Raw genomic sequence first — 20,102 nt, forward strand, 5'->3', positions numbered from 1 at the left:
ATTTATACTTAAATAATGAGGAAGTCGGGGTGTCGTTTAGTGCTGTGCTTGGTGCTGTTAGTGTTCATGGGTGTGCAGTTTATGTATTATACGACGTTTGCTAGTGATGGTCCGATTGTGTCAGGCGTTAAGACCGCTGTGTTACAAGACAGACTGGGACGAATTCATCCAGTGCTAACTTACTTCAAACGCAAGCACGATGATGGGAGCTACGTGGATGTCTCGAATCAACAAGAAGACGCTAAAATACCAGAAGGAAACTATATAGATAAAGCAGTGAACAGTACTGCTGAACTAAGGGTGTCCCCTGAAGTGATAGCCAATGGAGATGAAGTTGGTGTTGCTTGGAGAGGAATTGTATATCCCACCCAGTACGACTGGATTGGTTTGTATTGTCCACGTGATGGAAAACCAACCAACTACCTTGACTATTACTATGTCAAAGATGTGCCAAGTCATTGGAGGACCAATGGAAAGTTTAGTGTGCAGGTTTACAACCTACGTAGCTCATGCGAGTTTCGCTACTACAGCGTACACAAGGAGGACTTGTTGCTACTAGCTAGGAGCAATGAACTGAAGTTTGCTGATGGAGTAGAAGCTCCTCTGCAGGGACACTTGTCCCTGACTGGCCATGATGGTGAGATGAGAATAATGTGGACTACTGGCAGTGATGCAACACCAACAGTGCGTTATGGACTCTCCAATGACTTACTGAACTATAAAGTGACTGGTACCTCCAAAACATATAGCTCCAATGATATGTGTGGACCCCCAGCAACTGTGCCAAGGAATTTCATTGATCCTGGCTTTACTCATGATGTACTGCTGTCGAAATTAAAACCAGACAGTCGTTTCTATTACCAGTTTGGTTCTGGGGACAGTTGGAGCAAGATATATTCCTTCCAGACACCGACAATAATTGGCTCAAAGGACACATTCAAATTTATCACATATGGTGACATGGGGCTGTATGCTCCGGGCGTGCCAAGAGTGGTTGAGCTAGTAATGAATGAAGTGAAGAAGGGTGCAAAGTTTGCAGTACATCAGGGAGACCTTTCTTATGCTGGTGGATATGCTTACTTGTGGGACCAATGGTTTAGCACTATTGAGCCTATTGCTACCAGTATTCCCTACATGGTTGGCATTGGTAACCATGACCAGTGCCATCTAATTGGGGGTGGTAAGGACCCCAGCAAGGTAAAAGGAAATGGTTTCCATCCACCTTGGGGTAACCACTTGGATGATTCAGGTGGTGAGTGTGGTGTACCCCCTCATTATCATTTCCACATGCCAGACAATGGCAATTCTCTTTGGTGGTACAGTTTTGACTATGGCACAGTACACTTCATTATGATAAGCACTGAGCACAACTTCACTGCAGGCTCCCTCCAATATAAGTGGCTTGAGAAAGACCTTTCTACGGTGGACAGGACAGTTACTCCATGGGTTATACTGGCTGGACACAGATCTATGTACTGTTCTGCTGATATTCCACCAGATTATCAAGTGTCGGAACATATGCAGAGTTCTCTAGAAGAATTGTTCTACAAGTACAAAGTCAACCTAGCAGTTTATGGTCACTATCATTTGTATGAGAGGACTTGTCCAGTGTACAAGCAGCGTTGTGATCAACACGGGACTGTACACATAGTTGCGGGTGCTGGAGGAGTGGGGATGGATGGTGTGCCGTCAAAGGGTGCTCCTTGGTCGAAGTTCTATCACTCCCAAATAATGGGTTATGGCCGAGTTACTGTAGTTGGTGACACTGAGTTACGCTGGGAATATGTGTCTGTTGAAGATGGTTCAGTTATTGACAAAACTGTTATTAAAAGATGATGTACAATGATAACATACAGCTTCTGTATATAATTGTGTGTAATTCATAAGAATATTGTATATTTCATTAATTACAATGGCATGGAGACCGTGGTTCCAGCAAGGCCCCACCGTGGCTATTGGACATATGAAGAGAATGCAAAAGCCTATTAAACGATGGGACGTAATCAGAGGCGACTGGGTAGGATACGCACGCATCACACACATCTAGCTTCCTGACCATGACAGGTTCAAGTAATGGCCGGTAAAGATAAAGGCCAGCAAGGAAAGGTCTCTGCAGTAATGAGAAAGAAACAAGAAGTAGTAGTAGAAGGACTAAACTGTGTACGAATAAACTACCTCGTCTCTTTCTTATAATAATCTCTCTCGTGATGCAGGAAATTGTGACGAGAAATGACATGAGAGTTCTGCAGGTGAAACCTTTATCATACAGACACGTGGCACTGGTGGATCCATCAGATGGGTACAGTACATTCATCATAAGTAAATATTCACTCGTACTCCTCCTATTAGTAAACCTTGTGCTGTGGACTACAAGTACACTGCTGATGGGCAAAGGGTGAGAGTATCTACAAGGACAGGACAACCAATACCTAAACCAGTAGAAGCTATGCAGAGAAGAGATGTGAAAGTTCGTAGTGGCTATGTTGGTATGTTATGAAAATGTGTACTGACTTAGTTATGTTATTATTGACTACAGATAGTCCATATGACACATCTAGTGAGGACACAACAAGACGAACTTATATTCCATCACTAATGTCATTCAAAGAAGAAATGGAGTTAATTTATCCCACCCCACCACCAATGGCTGAATTGGATGTTGAAACACTGATACAAATGAAACAACATGAAACAAAATTAGAACAGTCGAGTAGTAAAAAATGAATTAATAAAACAAATAGTCAGTAATATGGTCTTCTTGGGTTATTCTACAAAGAGAGGGATGATGTCATTATCAATGAGAGGCACTACTTACTAATGGGTTGGGTCTGAATCGATATGCTAACATCATCCTCTTACGATAAGCGTCAAAATCATCATCTGAGCTGCTTACATCTCCAGTGGGTGCTATGCCTACCCCTGTCTGGTCAAATGACACTTTACCCCTGAAATTGTCTACATGACATTTCTCTGAATATTATTGACAAGAGCATACTTGTCAACAGGAGCAGTAATACCATCTTCATTAGAGCCTAACCCCTGGCCCTCTGTCCAGCCTGCATTCTTCAACATTTGATAACCAATATTACTCTCATCAATCTTGTGCTTGGCATAGTCAGAAAGATCTGATTCCAGACACATCAACACAGTGGACACTTGTGTGTACACTCACCAGCAACAGATTCCCCTCGAGCAGCTTTTACCCTCTCCATGAACTTCTCTAGTTCCTCAGGAGGTAAGAAATCACTGATGTGGTGTTTGCCTTTGTTTTCCTCTGTCAACTTATCCGCCAGTACTGTACATTGAATAATCACAACACCATGACAGCACCACCAGTATTAGTACCCTTGGTAGCACCCATCTCAGCTGATCGGAGTTTATGTTCCCATGTCCCTCCTTCTGTGTCCTCATCACTATCATATTCATACTTGTTGTGCTTATTTTGCTGCTGCTGTCCAGAGCGTATCTGAGTGACAATAGCTGCCATCTGTAATACACATAACCCAATCACCACATACACCATCAGTATACCACCATTACCGCTTGTTGTTCCCTCAACTGTTGTTGCTGCTCTGCAGTTAGTTGAGGTTTGTTGTACGGTGTAGTAGTAGTAGTAGCTGCACTAAATGTAGCACTGGCTACTGCAACTGCTCTCTCATCTTCCGTCAGTTCCTATAATACATTAGCACACAGCACAGCTCTATGTTGACTCACTCTGCCCCACCGACTTTTCCTTTTACGTTTCATTCTCTCTCCTTCACTGCCACCTAATGTCTTTTTAACATCCTCTGATTTTGACTTGTTCAAACTGCAAGATAATTCACTGACAGGTGTAAATTGTTAAATTATATCATACAGGGCAGGGCTTGCCACATTCTGTTTTTCTACAGGCTTAGTCGGCCCTGACTGGACTGATGGCTCCTTTACTGAAGCGTTGGTCTCTTCTGCGTTGGCGAAACTCATACACCATTTAAAGTATGTCGTATCCAAACCACACTATAGTTACGTTAATATGGCCAATAGTAAGTCCTACCAGATTTATGGTCCCACAAAAGCTATCCTACTAGCTACTCAAATAACCTTTGGTTAATGTCTGTGCTCCATGATCTCCCAATTCAACAGTTTTTGTAGAACTTGACTGTTCTTTCATTAATGTTGCTATAGACTTCTTTTTAATGCCTCCCATTTGTCCCTTCGTTTTCCATGTAACTCTAATAGGTGCCGCTGTACGCTCTGCAGCATTTTCTGACGAGTCCGTTTTGTCTTTCATAAACTGCTCCAAGAAGCTGCCGTCATTGTCAAACTTATTCATTTCCTGGTTCAGATATGTAACGAAACCGGAATATTACGATACCGATTTCTGCGTTTAGGTCATGTACCGTGCTAATCGAAGACGATTATTGTAATTTTCTTGTAATTGCTATCCATTAGGGACCAATTAGAGCTGTAACAGCCTGAACACGAGGCATACAAATTTGCACAAAAATGTTTGCATGATGTTATACTGTTTGAAATAAAACTGACCAGCTACTTACAATAGTAGGTACAGATTACATATAAAATGGAATCAATACAAAATCACAATGTTTACAAAATTGGTGTTCATCGTCCATATTTACCCATCCAGTTGTGGAAGGCAATCACAAATTGTTTAATTTTGTCCTGGACATGTTTTGGATGACGCTGCACATCTTGCAGCATATTAGCAACTGGATAAAATATAAGATGCACCTCCAGTAGTTAAGACTGTAACTATACTCACTGCTTGTCTTCAGTAAAGGTACAAATCTTAACTGGAGTTGTTCTGATGATACAACTGTTAACAGTGTTAGTGTGGTCCACACATCACCAGGGTACTGGTGGTACATGTTCTCAAAGTGTAACAACTTCTGAGACTGCTCCTTGCTACTGGACACCATAATACTTTCAGCAGGATTGTGCAACTATAAATAGAAGTTATACTACCATATTAGGATGTAGTTATATTATACCTTATGATCCTCATGTTTTAGCTTGCTGCATATTTCACTAATTTCTTGAGAGAATTTCTTAGCCTACACAAGTGACATGATAATACACAATAGTCACTGACTGCTCAAATAGAATTTTTCATAACTGTAATTGGAGTACCATATATATATACAGTGGTGGGATATTCTCTCTCGAGAGGTAAAATTCAATTTGTGAATCTAGTCAAAGAAACAGTTTCTAAGGTATATTTCACAGGTGGCACTTAAAATGTCAAACTTGTGATGCAATACAGTCACTAACCGTTGGATAGTTTTTCTTAGTAACAAGTATGTTGACGTAATATAATGATGATATGATGTGTGCTATGGAAACTGTTGAATCATCACTCTGCCACTCTAAATCACATGATACTCATGTTAGTCATGTCTCACACACCCTCTCCCGCCACTTACCGACAATCTTCAACATTTCAGCGAGGGTAGCAGTGAACACACTCCAGTCCTCAGTTAAACATGAGAACACTGCTAGTGAAGTGAGACAGTTCATTGAAGGAGGAGGAATCTGGAAACTACAAGTGTGCAATAATCAGACTGATAAATAATGAGATATGATGGCGTACGCTGTGAAGAGACAAGTTTTGCAGTCGTTCTTCCTCCCAGTGGCATAATGTACCATAGCAACAGCAGTGAGTAGTGATGATTTGAGTACATTATCACTATCACAAAGTTGAATAGCTTTGTTGTATGCTAACAAGAAGTGTATTAATAACAAGAACATATCACACCACACACACTACACGCATGCACGCACACAAACACACCTTTTACACTCTTGTCACCACTGCCACTCATGGCCAGTGCTAGGCCCAGTCCAGCCCAACAGAACACATCATTCATATTGTCTATCTGTTGATACACCTTCACTGCTTCACCATATTCCACAGTGGAGCTAACAAAGACAATTCATCACTTGGAGATGAGTGCGTGATACTCACCGTAACAACCTGGCATAGTTCTCCTTTACAGAGTCCATCTGATGTTGGTTACCATTAGACTTCTCTAGGAGCTGCAGTGACCTGTCATAAGATATTCAACAAGCAAATATGAAGTAGTTGGTGTATACTGTTTAAATGCCTCCTTTGCAAGACTTAACAATCCTTCAGTCTCATACAGCAATCCAAGATAGTTGAAGGCACAAGCATTACTTGCATTCCTTGCTGTTGACAAAGCAACACAATGTGATGGAATCACGGGATCACAATGTGATGTGCACCTGCACTCACTACACTAAATAGCGCATGTGCACACCACACTACACACACACATACCTGTGTATTTCTGCATACAGTCTCTAGCTTGTAGGAGGAGCTTCCTAGCTGCATCATTTAAGCCACACCCACTATCCAGCAGTAGCAGTTTAGGCTGCAGAGTGGTGAGGGTGTGACAGACCCAGTAAGCAAACCCAATACTGCCTTCAGGCTACACATGACATCATATCACATTGTCAAGTGATGGACCAACTGCTTAACTGTATATCCCAGTTGAGTGGAGTGACTGAACAAGTCCATCTTCTCTATCCTTCCCATTGTCTCTGCCACTAGTGCCTGCATGTAGAATAGGTGGTCCATAGATATTATCAAGAGTTAATAATAAGAGAGGTCCCAATATCCCATTGCCTCTATTATTATTAACTCTTGATATTATGGATTGGAGACAAATTGTGCATAGTGTATGTGCATGTGTACATGCATGCATGCGTGCGTGCGTACATACATGTACAGCTGTATACACAATATAACACAGCATAGTATATAGAGTACATGCACATAGCTCACTTGTCCTATCCATGCTCCACTATAGGTGGGATCAGCTGACTGGGCATTACAAAATGCCTTATAAGCCAACTAGGAGAATGTTTCCCATGACAACATGATCAAACAATCAGTGCACATGGTCACCTCAATTTGGTTCATCCTCATATAGAGCACACCAAGGTTGGTCCAAGCAACTGCATTCTACACACCACACATCAGGTGAGTATATGTTGAAGTGTGGGAGTGACCACTCACGTCTTGCTGGCATTTGATGGACTTGATGAAGGCATGTTGAGCCAAGGAATAGTCTTCAATTCCTAATAATACAGTGGGGAAATACATGACTTACATTAGGGTTGTAATTCTACCTGGATAAGAAGCGGTGACTCCTAATACATTCCAGTAGACAGTAGAGGCTGGTTCTAATGACACTGATTTCTTAGCACACTAAGTAACAATCTTCTGATTATAGCATACCATTAGTATTCCTTACATTAAGAGCAGCTCGTAGGCTATCAGACTTGTTGTGAGGATCAGTCTGTAGTGATCGTGTAAACACATTGAGTGGATGGGGCAGCTCACCTGAGCAACATGTAGATAACCAATAGCAACATCGTACCACAGACAGGATGAGTTTGGCTCCAGCTCTAGTGCACGTTTGTATGCCCTACAAGCATAGTTAGGGGAAAACAATGAATTTGTGGAGATATACACACAGACAGACAGACCTGGTCCCAATATTCAACAACGTCAACTTATCGACTTCAGAGGCCACCTGATCCTTTCCAGCCACCACAGCTGGCACTGTAAACCTAACAAACAAGAATGGTACAACTAGTCACACCTCTCACTATACACTCCCTCACTTCTCCACTGAACTAATAGGACTAAGACAGGTGCACACATCTCCAATCATCTTCCACACACTGACATATCGTGGTCTTAGCTGTGCAGCCCTACAACATCACTGAATTCTGCTGCACACAAATCAAACTAGCTTGATACCTTGTAAGGTCTCTTAATGCTCTGGAGGCATAATCAACTGCTCGGCCATCAAAATTCTCCAGCAGTGACAACCTAGCTAATGACAAGTAGCTACTGCCTCGACCTACAGAGGACAAGCTGTCATATATATCACAGTTTGCTACCCTCAGAGAAGGATGGTCACATGTCATCAAATAATCTCATGATCTTAAAGAAATAGCAATTTCAAGTATTCTACTGTGCAAGTTATATGTTTTCAGCCACTCCAACAAAGAGGTCTGCCACCCTAAGAAGCAACCGTTAATTTATCCATTAATTTATCCACACTGAGTGTTTGGCAGCACAATGACACATTATGTTATGATCATCCTCCTCTGTGCATCACTACACTACCTTTAAGTGCTAGAACATAACTATCACTCATCTCCAAGACAACTGTGTATCCGGCAATGGCAGCCATAGGATCACCCAGTTTCTCCTTAATGAAGGCGGACCTGAAATAACAGGAAGAAATAATAAATTATTTTTCTAACAAATATAACTACCTAAAATAATACCAAATTACCCACAAATACTGTACAACTACTAACCTATACTGGCAGTATACTGACTGAGGATCAATCTGCACAAGTAATGATGATGATGATAAAATGTGACATCATAAATGTACCTCCAGTGCCTTCTCAAATGCTTTCAGGCTATTGCGATAACTACCTCTATTAAAGTATGCCTCAGCCAGGCACTCCCAGCAGTGACTAGGGACAACAGGATCACATGATCACAACAGAATCACAAGATCACATGGGCACACTTACACATCATGCAAGTTTCCACGGATACAGCTCAGAAAGCTACCGAGACAAAGGAACATTACAAACAACATTTTTGCTACAAGTGGCACACCTCTTGATGGCTTCAGTGTATTGTGATTGGCTGTTCTGATAAAGGCCTAATCTGAGCCATGCCTCTTTGGCCCTGCAACACCCACACATAACATTACCACCTACACCAGCCACACCCACTTTATCACACTGCACTCATTGGTTACTTTCCGATACAGGTTCACACCAGATTCCTGTAATGACATCACTATAGTGACATCACAACATATCATGTGATACCCACCTCATTACCATCCAGCATATAACAATCTCCTAACATAATGGCTGCCCTAAAGTTACGAGGATTAAACTGTAGTGCCTTCTGGTAACACCTCATGGCAGAACTAAATGATATTGCCATGACAACATAGCAAGATTAAACACAGTCATAATATACTTGTTGTTGTTTCCACGACGATAATAGTCACCAATGGTTACCAGTGTATCAGTATTGTAAGGATCTAGCTTGGCAGCCTAGTCAGGGAAACAGCTTCATTATTACCTACTAATTATCATGTCTACCTTTAGTAATAAATTGTGTGAGCGTTTCTTATCACCGGCTGGCAACTGAGACAAACATTGAGCTAAGTTGAGATGATATTCAGCAGAAGATGGCTGATACTCTAGTGCTTGTTGGAAACTGTTCAAAAAGAAAACAAGATACAATGCAGTCACACTCCATAACAAGGTTGGTCTGCAATTTTATTAGGAGAATACGTTGCAGCAAAAAAATCTCGATCCCATCAAATTCCACTGTATCATAAATTACTCACCACTCAATAGCTCTATCATACTCTTTCAGTGACTGGTGTAGTAGTCCAGCTGTGGTCAATACAAGTGGGTCATCATTGTTCAGTGTATTAGCCAACTGCTGATGTGCCTGCAATGAAGAGATCAGCCCCTCCCCTCCCTTGCAACTACTAGACACACCTTTGCAGCAGCATCACCATCTCCAGATAGTATGTAGCACTTCACCAGATTACTCAGCACCAAGGGATTGCTAGGGTGTAGTGTTGACAGCTATGAAATAATGACCCACAATCACAAATTAATCTGCTGAACCTGAGTGACTGCTTTATTAGAGTAGTTTGCCAATTTTGAAATTAAAAATTGTCAATAACTATGAAAACCACAATCACAGTGCCAATAGACCACAATTACAATCACCTACTACAGTTTTAAGTGACTGTTTATTAGAGTTCCCCAACATATTATATGAAGTAATATGTATCGATTCAACATTTTTGAACTATTCCGATTTCACTCCACTCTAGGTAATTTATTACCGATCTAACGATATTGTACCGATCTGACATCAACTATATCATCATGGTGTTCATGTACATCATCATGGTGTTCATGTATATCATCATGGTGTTCATGTATGGTCTATTATTATAATTTTTTTGTCTTGATCTGCTACAGGTAGCTCATAGGATTTTACTCAGTGTCTCAAACTCTTATTAGGCAAATGTAAGCTGAATATTGGCTAAAGTACTTTGATTATGAACCCACTATCCCTGAGACTTACTATTTAATTATTTACTATTTCATATTGTCAACTTCGTATTAGAGATGCACTGATCGGCAGCTGATCTGGACGATTTGAGCAAAATCGGAAGTACTGATTTTAGTGTATAAACAGCGATTCGATTCCGATCTTTCTGATAACCATGTCTTCAAGCATACTGAGCTTACTCTATTATTTCTCTTAATGTCAAACTAAAATACTATCTTTTCTCTGTTGGCTACGTTGCGAGAAGCCATACAACTACACATGGATTTACTGTACTATTCATGCAGTGAAACTAGAGCTTACCAACCTTCTAGGAAGGGAGCAATGAATAGTGCTACACTAAATGAAGTAAGACACTTGGATACTGTGCTACATCAGCTTACAAGCCATTCAAACATGGAGTATTCCGGGCTTAAGTCTGTACTGGCCTGTACGTCCGCTTGTTACAATTGAGATTGGTTGCTTAAGACATTTTACACCTGCGACACTGACCAGTGTATCTCGTACATGTAAGTCACCATCCAGAGCTATTAAGCCATTGTTTGATCAAGGTACCAGAATTATAATATCCTGTTCACATACAGAATTTTCGATGCTCGCTCCTCAGAACTGTGGGATCTGAAAGATCTGTTAAACTAATTAATTTAACTAATAATTGATGTATGTGTGTTTGTTTCTTTTTGTGTGTGTGTGTGTGTGTGTGCGTGTGTGTGTTTGCCTTGCCAGGGCTCCAGCTGCTCTAAACCTTCTTGGTACCCCTGCATCTAGGCCCCTTATTTCCTGTACATTTGTCTCAATAATCTATGATTTGTCTTAAACCATAAGATGTAATCAATCAATCAATCAATTGGTAGGAGATTGCATTAAAAATATTTTTGTGGGTGCCTTATTGTCTGTGTTGTGTAATTGAGGCCACACCACAATTGGCACTGGCTCTTGTAACAATCCACAATTGAAGTGATATCACCTCTTACACAATTATGCGACTACTCTATTAGAGTAGTTTGTCAACTTGTATCAACTGCAATCTAATTGACTGCTCTATTAGAGTAGTTTGTTGACTTGTAAAATAAAATAAAGCAACTGCAGATTCAGTCACATTTTTTGACTGCTTGAGAATAGTTTGTGGTAAAATTAAATCTGTCAACAACTATGAAATAAAATCAAGTGACTGTTCTATTAGAGTAGTTGTCAATTGTCAAACAATAGTTCCCATGCTCTATTTTATAACCTACAAGCAGTACCTTACAACTGAGTGACTGTTCTACTAGAGTAGTTTGTCAGGCTAAATTTTGCCAACAGTACCTGTAGCTTCCAGTTACACTATTATAATTGGCTACATAAGTGGTGGGAATACTATGAAACGATAATCCAGAATTGAAGTGATGCCCCTTTACAATCAAGTGACTGTTTTATTAGAGTAGTCTATCAATACATGAAAAAGCAACTACAACTGAACAACTGTAAATTGGAGTAGTTGACATACGAAATTCACTCTGTTGACAATATGAAATAATTACAAATATCCATTGTAATTTAAGTGACTGTTCTATTAGAGTCAATCACCTGTAAACACCACACATGTGGTATTTCATTGTCACAATTCAACAGCCCACAATTGTGATCCATCTAGTTTAGAAAAAAATTCTAAATTGCCTACTGTAATTTACATGACTGTTCTATTAGAGTAGTTTGTCAACTCATGAAATTAAAATCTGTTGATAGCTATGAAATCACAACCACACATTGCAAGCAACTGCTCTATTAGAGTTCATCAATTTGTGATAGTGAAACCTGGCAGCAATAATTGACTGTTTTAGTCTTACAATTGAGTGACTGTTCTATTAGAGTAGTTTGTCTATTATGTGTTGTATCAACTTGGTCAATTGTACACTGCAAATTAAGTGACTGTTCTATTAGAGTAGTTTCTCAATAAAATGACAATCACAGAAACCCACTGTAATTTAAGTGACTGTTCTATTAGAAGTTTATGAAACAACAATAATTTTAGTGGTGACTGTTTTTTACCTTACAATTAAGTGAATGAGTAGTTTGTCAACTATACATCAATTACCTCTTTGAACACTTCTAGTGAGCTCTGGTGGTCTTCATTGGCTAAATATGCTGAACCTAGCAACACCCTGTACCACACTTGGTTAGATCACATGATTGCCTACAAAATGGCTGACACTTACTTTAAACAATGGTGTATTCTGTCATGCAGTGAAGCAGGACAAGTGTGCAGTAGTTTCAGCCCTGTTAATAATAAAAAAAGATAACAGTTACCACAGTAACACAAATACCTTTTTGGCACAATGTGATGGTATTGTCTATGTCATGAAGTTTACTGTACAGAGTTGCCATGACAATACAACTGCTACAATCATCATTGCAATCTAATATGGAGTAAGCTATAAATAGCATCGCAATACTGACACTGACTAGTGATGGCCTTCTCTCTGGCCTCTGTCAAGTTCTTCAGTTGATTCACTTGGGTCAGAACATTCACCAAACCAATAAGAGAATTATCCTCATCAACCATCTTCAGTGACTGTGCAACAACTGACAAGTCAGGACTGACCACAATCGGATAATCTAATGATAACAAAGACAAGCAACTAGAGAACTACGGTGGAACCTCTCTATTATGGACATTTTGGGACAGAGAATTTTTTGCCACTTTTTGCTAAGAGGTTTTCCTCTTTCAGAGGTAAAAAATGTATTAACTAGATCTGTTGGGACCAAAATTTCACACACACACACACACACACACACCACACACATACACCACACCACACACACACACACACACACACTACACACACACTACACTACACACACACTACACACACTCTACACACACACACACTACACACCAACTTTCTTTTTAAAAATTACTTTTACTCAATGAACTGACTCACTGGCACCTGTACTCCACACAAATAAAAAGAGAGTCACACAAGTGCAACACACACACTACACACGCACGCACGCGCACGCACACGCACGCACACTACACACACAACAGAGATGGGCAGGCACACATACCAGCACAACACTGAGCCAGTAACGCTCTAACAGTTACTACAAGTGGTAGAGGATGAGAAGAATACTCAGCTCTCATGTCTTCACAACAGCGAAGCAACTGATCCTTCACTCCCCCAACACTTGACAGGTCAGCACATTCCTATCACCAGTGACGTACAGTACACCCAACCATTACACACGGTACCATATATCTCCTCTCCAAGAGATTGATACGAATGGTGTGATAGACATCTCGTTGCTCTTCACTACCAGACAGTACCACTTCACAGCCATTGAGCAACTGATAAACAAGTAACAGTCAAGCTATACATGTCATTAGCTTACTAGACTCTCCTGCTCCATGGTGAGCTGTGTACAATTCTTTAACATGGCTACAAGTATCCTCCATGCCTCGATGACAGACTGCTGGTCTTGTGAACACTTGGTGACTAGCACACAAGCATCTACTGCAGCCTACAGCAATGTGGCTCAGTGCTGTATCACAACCAGCCAATAACTAACTTGACTACATACTCCAGATAGTTTACTAGCAATCGCTGCAACTTGTTGGAGTAGCTCAATCATTTTATCATCATCTCTATAGTAACACAGTTATACGCAGTAACACACCTTACGTTACATGGCATACTGGTATGTCACTACTGATAAGACTAAAGTTTGATGAATTTAACTGTCGATTATTGGCTTTAATTATGACTGCACAGTAATAAGTTTCTGAAACTTATAGCCCACTAAATTGCACCAAACATTAGGTGATAACTTAACCAGCCTACCAACAAGACAGTACATTACCCTTGTGAGAAGGTGATCAGTTTACTGTAGGTTGCTATGGCATCAGTCACATCATCCTGACCTACTCCTTTACTGTACAGGTTAGCCAGACCCTACAGTAATATGACATCACATCATACAACATGTCACTCAGTACCTTCCATGCCAGCTGCTCTTGGGGAGCTATAGTGATGGCTGACTGATAATGTTGTTTGGCTTCTTGTTGCTTGCCTGACTGCAAGGTAGCTAGGCCAGCAAACACGTGAGCTTGGTAATTATTAGCATCTAGAGCAAATACCATCTGCAGTTGGCAGAAATGTAAACAAAATTTCAAGACAATTTTACAATAACCTGACACTTTTCCGTCGCTTCTTCATATTTCTTAGTATCTATGAAGGCTCGAGCAGCTTTTAAGTGAGCCTTGATTTCTTTAGCGCTCATGTTTTGGGATAAATAATTTCTGCGGCGCAAAAATAGTTGTTCTATTAGAAGCGCAACTCGCCCGAATCTGTTCTGTTTGAAAAGGACTCGGAAAAGGACGAAAACAATGTCTGGAGTATTGAGTATGCTACGAATGAGACCGCAGTATAAACATAGACAATGGTGAGTCTGTAATTTATGTACAGTATGACGACTCTAAAGTACACATTTGCTCACATCCACAACTTTACGTTTTTGCTACCCAGATGTACCAGTTACTATTGTGGTTTTGTAACAGGTTAATAAGTGCAGGATTGTGGTCGTCAACGTTAGTTGTTCTCGGTCTGTTTTTGACTGACTGGAAAGTGGTAATGGATAAAGTCCCGTATATCAGAGGAAAATTCGACGAAGAAGAGATAAAATAAGTTACTAACTGATACAACTAAAACATTATGAAAACACATTAATTATTGTCACAGTATTATTAAAATGTTACATGCGCTACGTATTGGTGTAGTATTGTTCCCAAGAGTTGTGGGTTTAGGTTTTTACGTCAAGAGGTCATTTAGCGCAAGCGCGTGCTGCACTCCGTTTCCGTGATGTCTGAGCTTCGATTTGATGGTCGAGTTGCGATAGTTACTGGAGCTGGTGGAGGTTAGTTAATATAGAATGTTTGCAAGGATGTGTGTTGCCCTATAACACATTTGTGGGAGGTTACCACACGATCCTAACTGAAGTCACGTGCATACACGTCACAAGTTATAGATTCGATAGTACCTTACTAGTAAAGCTGTCCAGTGTCAATAATCATACTTTTTTTTTAACTTGATACAGGGCTTGGTAAGGAGTATGCCTTGCTGTTGGCATCCCGAGGAGCATCAGTCGTTGGTGAGGTAATGTACAACATGCATAAGTCATCACAGCCATCTTGTAGTTAATGATCTTGGAGTGGACCGGAAGGGAACAGGTTCTAGCAAACGATTAGCTGATGAAGTTGTGGAGTTAATCCAATCACGTGGAGGCAAGGCTGTGCCCAATTATGGTGAGTTCTCACCACACACATCCTAGTTCACTAGTACATCCATTACTGACAGACTCTGTTGAACAAGGGGAGAAGATAGTTCATACTGCACTGGATAATTATGGCAGAATTGGTATGTTACAGAGCGTACAAGTTATTATGATGTATTAAATGTTGCAAATATCTGTAGATATTGTTATCAACAATGCTGGGTGAGTACTTGCCATGTATTAGGGAGCAATTCCATTGTTATGTTTCTCTTAGCATTCTGCGTGACCGAACATTTGCTAGGATTAGTGACGAAGACTGGGGTGAGTTGTACCACAAGTTGTCCACCCGCCTTCCATTGTGTCTCCTCCACAGACATCATATTCAGTGTGCATGTCAGAGGAGCCTTCATGGTGACTAGGGCAGCCTGGCCCCATATGAAGAAGCAGAAATACGGCCGGTAGCTATCAATCAGATTATCGTTGTGTTATTACAGTATTAATAGTGTGATTGTCACATCATCAACGTCTGGTTTGTACGGCAACTTTGGTCAGACCAACTATTCGTCAGCCAAGATGGCACTAGTGGGAATGTGTAATACATTATCACTGGAGGGCCAAAAATACAACATCTTGTGCAACACAATAGCCCCAACTGCCTGGAGCAGGCTGACAGCAGATCTGTTTCCACCAGGTAGAGAGAAACAGTATTGCTATTACCCCATTATATTTTCTACTGCAGAGGCTGAGCACTTATTTAAGGCATATTATATTGCTCCTGTGGTGGCATATCTATGCCACGACAGTTGTACTGACACAGGGGGAGTGTTTGAGGTGAGTGGTCATATATGGCATAGCGTGCCTATCTTTGTTTTCTTCATAGGCCGTTGGAGGATGGGCATCTAAAGGTACATACTTTGTGTACAATATGCAGTACCCTAGAGGTGGTTATAAATTCACAAGTGACTCTTCTATTAGAGTAACTGACTGCTGTCTTAGATAATATTAGTTTAAAATTGACTGGTCTTTGGAAACCAATGGAAACACTCATAGAATGTGACCACATATTTGAAGATAAATCGTTGCATGAGATAGATGAGCTGTCATTTTCAGAAATTTCATTGCTCTATGTACAAACAATTACTTCTATTGCAACGTATTCACACTAAAATATCAGACCAGAGGTAACTAAGTGCCACTGTGTTATCGTTATATAGTCCTTGTGTGCTCACTGCTTTGCTTAATTTCCATGTTTTTTGCTGAAAGGAGTTCTGGCTCTTGTGACACTTTCTATGCTATATTTGTTACTGCTGATTGTGGTGATCCCACAGCACAACTTTATAAATCTCGTGGAGTGTTTATGAAGAAGGGAGAGAAGTTTACTATTGAAGATGGTATGTATGTGTGTTTGTCTGAGCAGTGTGTGTGTGCGTGTGATGTCTGTGATTGTCAATTAGTCAACACATTATTGCTCTAGTAAGAGACAACTGGAAGGAGGTGTGTGACTTGTCTAGACCAGTTTGTCACACGAGTAATGCAGGTAAGTTAGTAAGGAAACATAAACTTAATTATTAGTTTTTCATCCTCACCCGCATTGCTGTTTTTCTTAAGGATTTTTGTACTGTTAGTGGCTGAGTGCAGCCATTGATAACTAGCTATAGAATCAAGTGAACCACTTACTTCAGCTATCTATGTAATAGAAATAAAATCCAGTCATCCACCTGTGTTGCTATTTTGATGAAAAACTAACAATTAAGTGTATGTACCTAATGATGGAGTGACGATACTGACTTGTACTGTAACAGACACCATGGCCTCCATCATTGCGATGTCTGAAAGAGCAAGTAGTGATAAGGATACAGGCAGTGATGGTGGTGGAGTACTTAGTGCTATTGGTTATGAGTTTGAGACCACTTCCTTCTCATACACGTCACGAGATGTCATCCTTTATGCCCTTGGAGGCAAGTCTCCTACTGTTCACATGACAACTAGTTCAACAATACCTTTTCAGTTGGTGCCACATTGTCTCCAGACAATCAATCAGAATTGAAGTTTCTGTATGAAGGTCATGAAGATTTCTCTGCTCTTCCATCATTTGGGGTTATTCCAGCTCAGGTATATGGGTGTAGTGTGTACACCTTGTGTGTTATCAGACTACTTGTAGCAAGCAATGACTGGGTTAGTTAGTGGTGGTGTCTCCAACCTCAACATTGACCTGTCCAAAGTGAGCGGTCACTATCCAATGTGAAGATGTACGTGTGATCTTTGATGACAGGTGCTACATGGGGAGCAATATATAGAATTGTTACAGCCCATACCCACCTCAGGTACATGGTGTAATCCCCAAGCTGGGCTCATATTCTGCTCTCTACAGGTACCCTGTATTCTAAGGCAACCATCGTGGATATCATGGACAAAGGAAAGGGTGCAGTCATCTTGTGTGACAGTAAGGATGAAGTTACTTGTGTATCTCATATCTTTGTTAATACATGCAGTTGTTACATCTGATGAGAACGACCAGATTATTTGTAAGAATCAGTTCTCCACTTTTGTTGTTGGCATGACTGGATTTGGCGGCAAAAAGACTTCCTCTGTTGAGAAGGTATCACTACAGTACAATTATCCACTACTGGTGTGTTATTGCTGGGTCATTGTAGCCACTCCTCCCTACTCCTAAAAGATCTCCAGATTCTTTCATGAGAACTAAAACCATGGACACTCAGGTAAAATGAATATAGCTCCAAATTTTTAAAGTCATACCTTGTGTGCAGGCTGCACTGTATCGGCTAAGTGGGGACCTCAATCCATTACACATTGATCCACAATTTGCTGCCATGGGCGGCTTTTCCACTCCCATCCTTCATGGTCTCTGTTCCTATGGGATAGCTGTGAGGCATATACTACACAAATATGCTGGTGGAATCTCCAGCAAGTTGAAGTCCATTAAGGTTAGAGTTAGCTACGTAGCTAGACAATTTATACACAACCATGAACAGGCAAGATTTGCTAAACCAGTTCTTCCTGGTCAGACCATACAGACAGACATGTGGAGAGAGGGGAACAGAATACATTTCACATGCAAGGTACTGTGTTCTGATAAGAGGCTTGTCATAATACTCCAGGGTGTTTATTAGGTGGTAGAGAACAGTGCTTTGGTGTTGACTGGTGGGTATGTTGACCTCACTGAAATTACTACTGATGTTCCATCTTCACTTACTCCTCAGGTAAGGATTGATGACAATGAACTGTTTAGGAAAGGAGGTTACTGCAGCATTTACTTAGCTAACGTTATCCTGTGCTATAACAAACTGACCTTATAGTAACAGTGGAACCTCAGCCTGCCTTGTAGTGGCAAACAATTCTGCACGGTGGTGGGATCCCCCAAAGAAAATATTTGGCAGGGGTGGCTCCAGGGGGGGGGGTTTCCTCCAAAAATGTGTTATCCTCACACGGCAAACTACCTGCAGAAGAATCTAAAATTGCCATGATCTGTTTGGCTATTACAGTCAAAAGGCTAAATGATAATAAGCAACTTTCACATGGCATGAAGTTATGACAAAATTCCTCTCTCGCAGTCTGTGCCATGCCTTTACCTTTCATTTCTAATTCTTAAGCTTGTACAAAAGGCTGTACTTGTAATAATTGGTTTTGCTATAGAAAACAGAACAAGGTTTAATGATTTATTATGTGGAACACCTCCACCATGCACAAGAGTGATCAAAATACTCAATCGTTCTTACACAAAAGTTTTTGTATGAACGGTCACATATTTCTTCCATGATGAAAAAAAAACACTTCAGCATGACTATATGTTGTGATGCCATCATGTCACATGTTTTGCTGCAGGATCCTACTTCAAATTTAAAATGCACTAGATTACCTAATAAATAGGCACTACCGGGGAAAGGTGGTCAAACTTTTACGGTGACTGTTCATGCAGGAGCCATCTGATGACCTCAAATCATCAGCCATGTTTGTGGCCATTAGTGAGCAACTGAAAGGTCGTCCTGAACTGGTAAAGAAGACACAAGCTATCTTCTTGTGGAATGTGACAAAGAATGGCAAAACAGTCACTCAATGGAGTAGGTACCCAGCTATTGTTAGGTTAAACTAATCTCACTGATATACAGCACTGGACCTGAAGAATCCACCAGGCAAGGTTTACCGTGGTCCTCCAAAGAAGGGTAAAGCTGATTGCACCCTTACAATGTCAGATGATGACCTCATCAAGATGGCCACTGGAGAGTTAGATGCTCAGAAGGTAATTGTAAATGTTGTGTATCAGCCTTACCTTAGTGTATGCCACTGAACAGGCGTACTTCCAACGAAAGTTGAAACTGTCAGGGAATATGATGTTGAGCCAGAAGTTGGGAGCAATACTGAAGAGCCAAGGAAAGTCAAAGATCTAACAATACCAGCACAACATTATGTGATGTTCTATGGTAATAAGATGTGAAGAGTTGTCTCATCTTTTATGAGTGTTAATGGTACATTGATATTCACTCTTTCCTCTCTTTTGTCCTAATAATGTAACACATTTTGTTGCTGCTAGCAACATCACTATGTAAATAGCTGTACTCCTGTTGTTAGCAATTTACAAGGTTACCAATAACACTAGTGGAGACTTGTCCATCACAAGGTTTAGATGAGAGTGAACGAGTTGCCTTTAATACCTTGGCCACTTTGCACA

At 40.6% G+C, this 20,102-nt stretch overlaps 5 protein-coding genes across 6 annotated transcripts; 3 read left to right on the top strand and 2 right to left on the bottom strand.

Moving 5' to 3' along the window:
* Nucleotides 1-15: 15 nt before the first annotated feature.
* Nucleotides 16-1,903, top strand: LOC136260706 (uncharacterized). The gene has a single exon (XM_066054540.1). The coding sequence runs from the start codon at nt 16-18 to the stop codon at nt 1,834-1,836; it is 1,821 nt and encodes a 606-aa protein (XP_065910612.1). The 3' UTR covers nt 1,837-1,903.
* Nucleotides 1,865-2,748, top strand: LOC136260726 (large ribosomal subunit protein uL24m-like). Its single transcript, XM_066054570.1, has 5 exons — nt 1,865-2,017; nt 2,065-2,160; nt 2,214-2,299; nt 2,350-2,486; nt 2,537-2,748. The coding sequence occupies exons 1-5, from the start codon at nt 1,913-1,915 to the stop codon at nt 2,722-2,724; spliced, it is 612 nt and encodes a 203-aa protein (XP_065910642.1). The 5' UTR covers nt 1,865-1,912; the 3' UTR covers nt 2,725-2,748.
* Nucleotides 2,653-4,368, bottom strand: LOC136260717 (SURP and G-patch domain-containing protein 1-like). 2 transcript variants are annotated; one of them, XM_066054557.1, is made up of 9 exons: nt 4,081-4,368; nt 3,857-3,944; nt 3,715-3,808; nt 3,541-3,672; nt 3,346-3,487; nt 3,173-3,295; nt 2,996-3,125; nt 2,816-2,945; nt 2,653-2,768 (listed from the first exon to the last, which is right to left on the bottom strand). In XM_066054557.1, the coding sequence occupies exons 1-9, from the start codon at nt 4,310-4,312 to the stop codon at nt 2,742-2,744; spliced, it is 1,098 nt and encodes a 365-aa protein (XP_065910629.1). In that variant the 5' UTR covers nt 4,313-4,368; the 3' UTR covers nt 2,653-2,741. The 2 variants fall into 2 exon arrangements, with proteins under 2 accessions (XP_065910629.1, XP_065910630.1); XM_066054558.1 differs by having other exon boundaries at nt 3,857-3,996; nt 4,081-4,220.
* A 139-nt stretch (nt 4,369-4,507) lies between these two features.
* Nucleotides 4,508-14,467, bottom strand: LOC136260696 (superkiller complex protein 3-like). The gene is made up of 42 exons (XM_066054525.1): nt 14,336-14,467; nt 14,142-14,285; nt 14,006-14,097; nt 13,715-13,790; nt 13,538-13,666; nt 13,398-13,493; nt 13,214-13,352; nt 12,608-12,760; nt 12,469-12,561; nt 12,361-12,421; nt 12,240-12,306; nt 9,580-9,669; nt 9,423-9,529; nt 9,172-9,289; nt 9,047-9,123; nt 8,894-8,993; nt 8,791-8,843; nt 8,672-8,743; nt 8,584-8,619; nt 8,439-8,523; nt 8,359-8,390; nt 8,162-8,262; nt 7,790-7,892; nt 7,651-7,740; nt 7,513-7,596; nt 7,367-7,451; nt 7,278-7,322; nt 7,153-7,231; nt 7,040-7,101; nt 6,929-6,985; nt 6,806-6,874; nt 6,500-6,574; nt 6,299-6,449; nt 6,094-6,187; nt 5,966-6,046; nt 5,792-5,919; nt 5,591-5,717; nt 5,424-5,539; nt 5,272-5,366; nt 4,992-5,054; nt 4,763-4,943; nt 4,508-4,709 (listed from the first exon to the last, which is right to left on the bottom strand). Exons 1-42 carry the CDS (start codon nt 14,423-14,425, stop codon nt 4,603-4,605), a joined length of 3,903 nt encoding a protein of 1,300 aa, XP_065910597.1. The 5' UTR covers nt 14,426-14,467; the 3' UTR covers nt 4,508-4,602.
* On the top strand, nt 14,429-19,908 carry LOC136260702 (peroxisomal multifunctional enzyme type 2-like). The gene is made up of 26 exons (XM_066054536.1): nt 14,429-14,587; nt 14,703-15,058; nt 15,239-15,292; nt 15,339-15,446; nt 15,499-15,558; nt 15,616-15,637; nt 15,690-15,736; nt 15,789-15,873; nt 15,919-16,106; nt 16,155-16,246; nt 16,296-16,320; nt 16,744-16,806; nt 16,890-16,952; nt 17,218-17,373; nt 17,424-17,527; nt 17,577-17,636; nt 17,688-17,739; nt 17,787-17,858; nt 17,908-18,014; nt 18,070-18,135; nt 18,184-18,360; nt 18,409-18,495; nt 18,547-18,636; nt 19,353-19,494; nt 19,543-19,673; nt 19,726-19,908. The coding sequence occupies exons 2-26, from the start codon at nt 15,004-15,006 to the stop codon at nt 19,819-19,821; spliced, it is 2,202 nt and encodes a 733-aa protein (XP_065910608.1). The 5' UTR covers nt 14,429-14,587; nt 14,703-15,003; the 3' UTR covers nt 19,822-19,908.
* The last annotated feature ends 194 nt before the right edge of the window (nt 19,909-20,102 follow it).

Source organism: Dysidea avara, chromosome 7, assembly GCF_963678975.1.
Source record: "Dysidea avara chromosome 7, odDysAvar1.4, whole genome shotgun sequence".
NCBI classification, from domain to species: Eukaryota; Metazoa; Porifera; class Demospongiae; order Dictyoceratida; family Dysideidae; genus Dysidea; species Dysidea avara.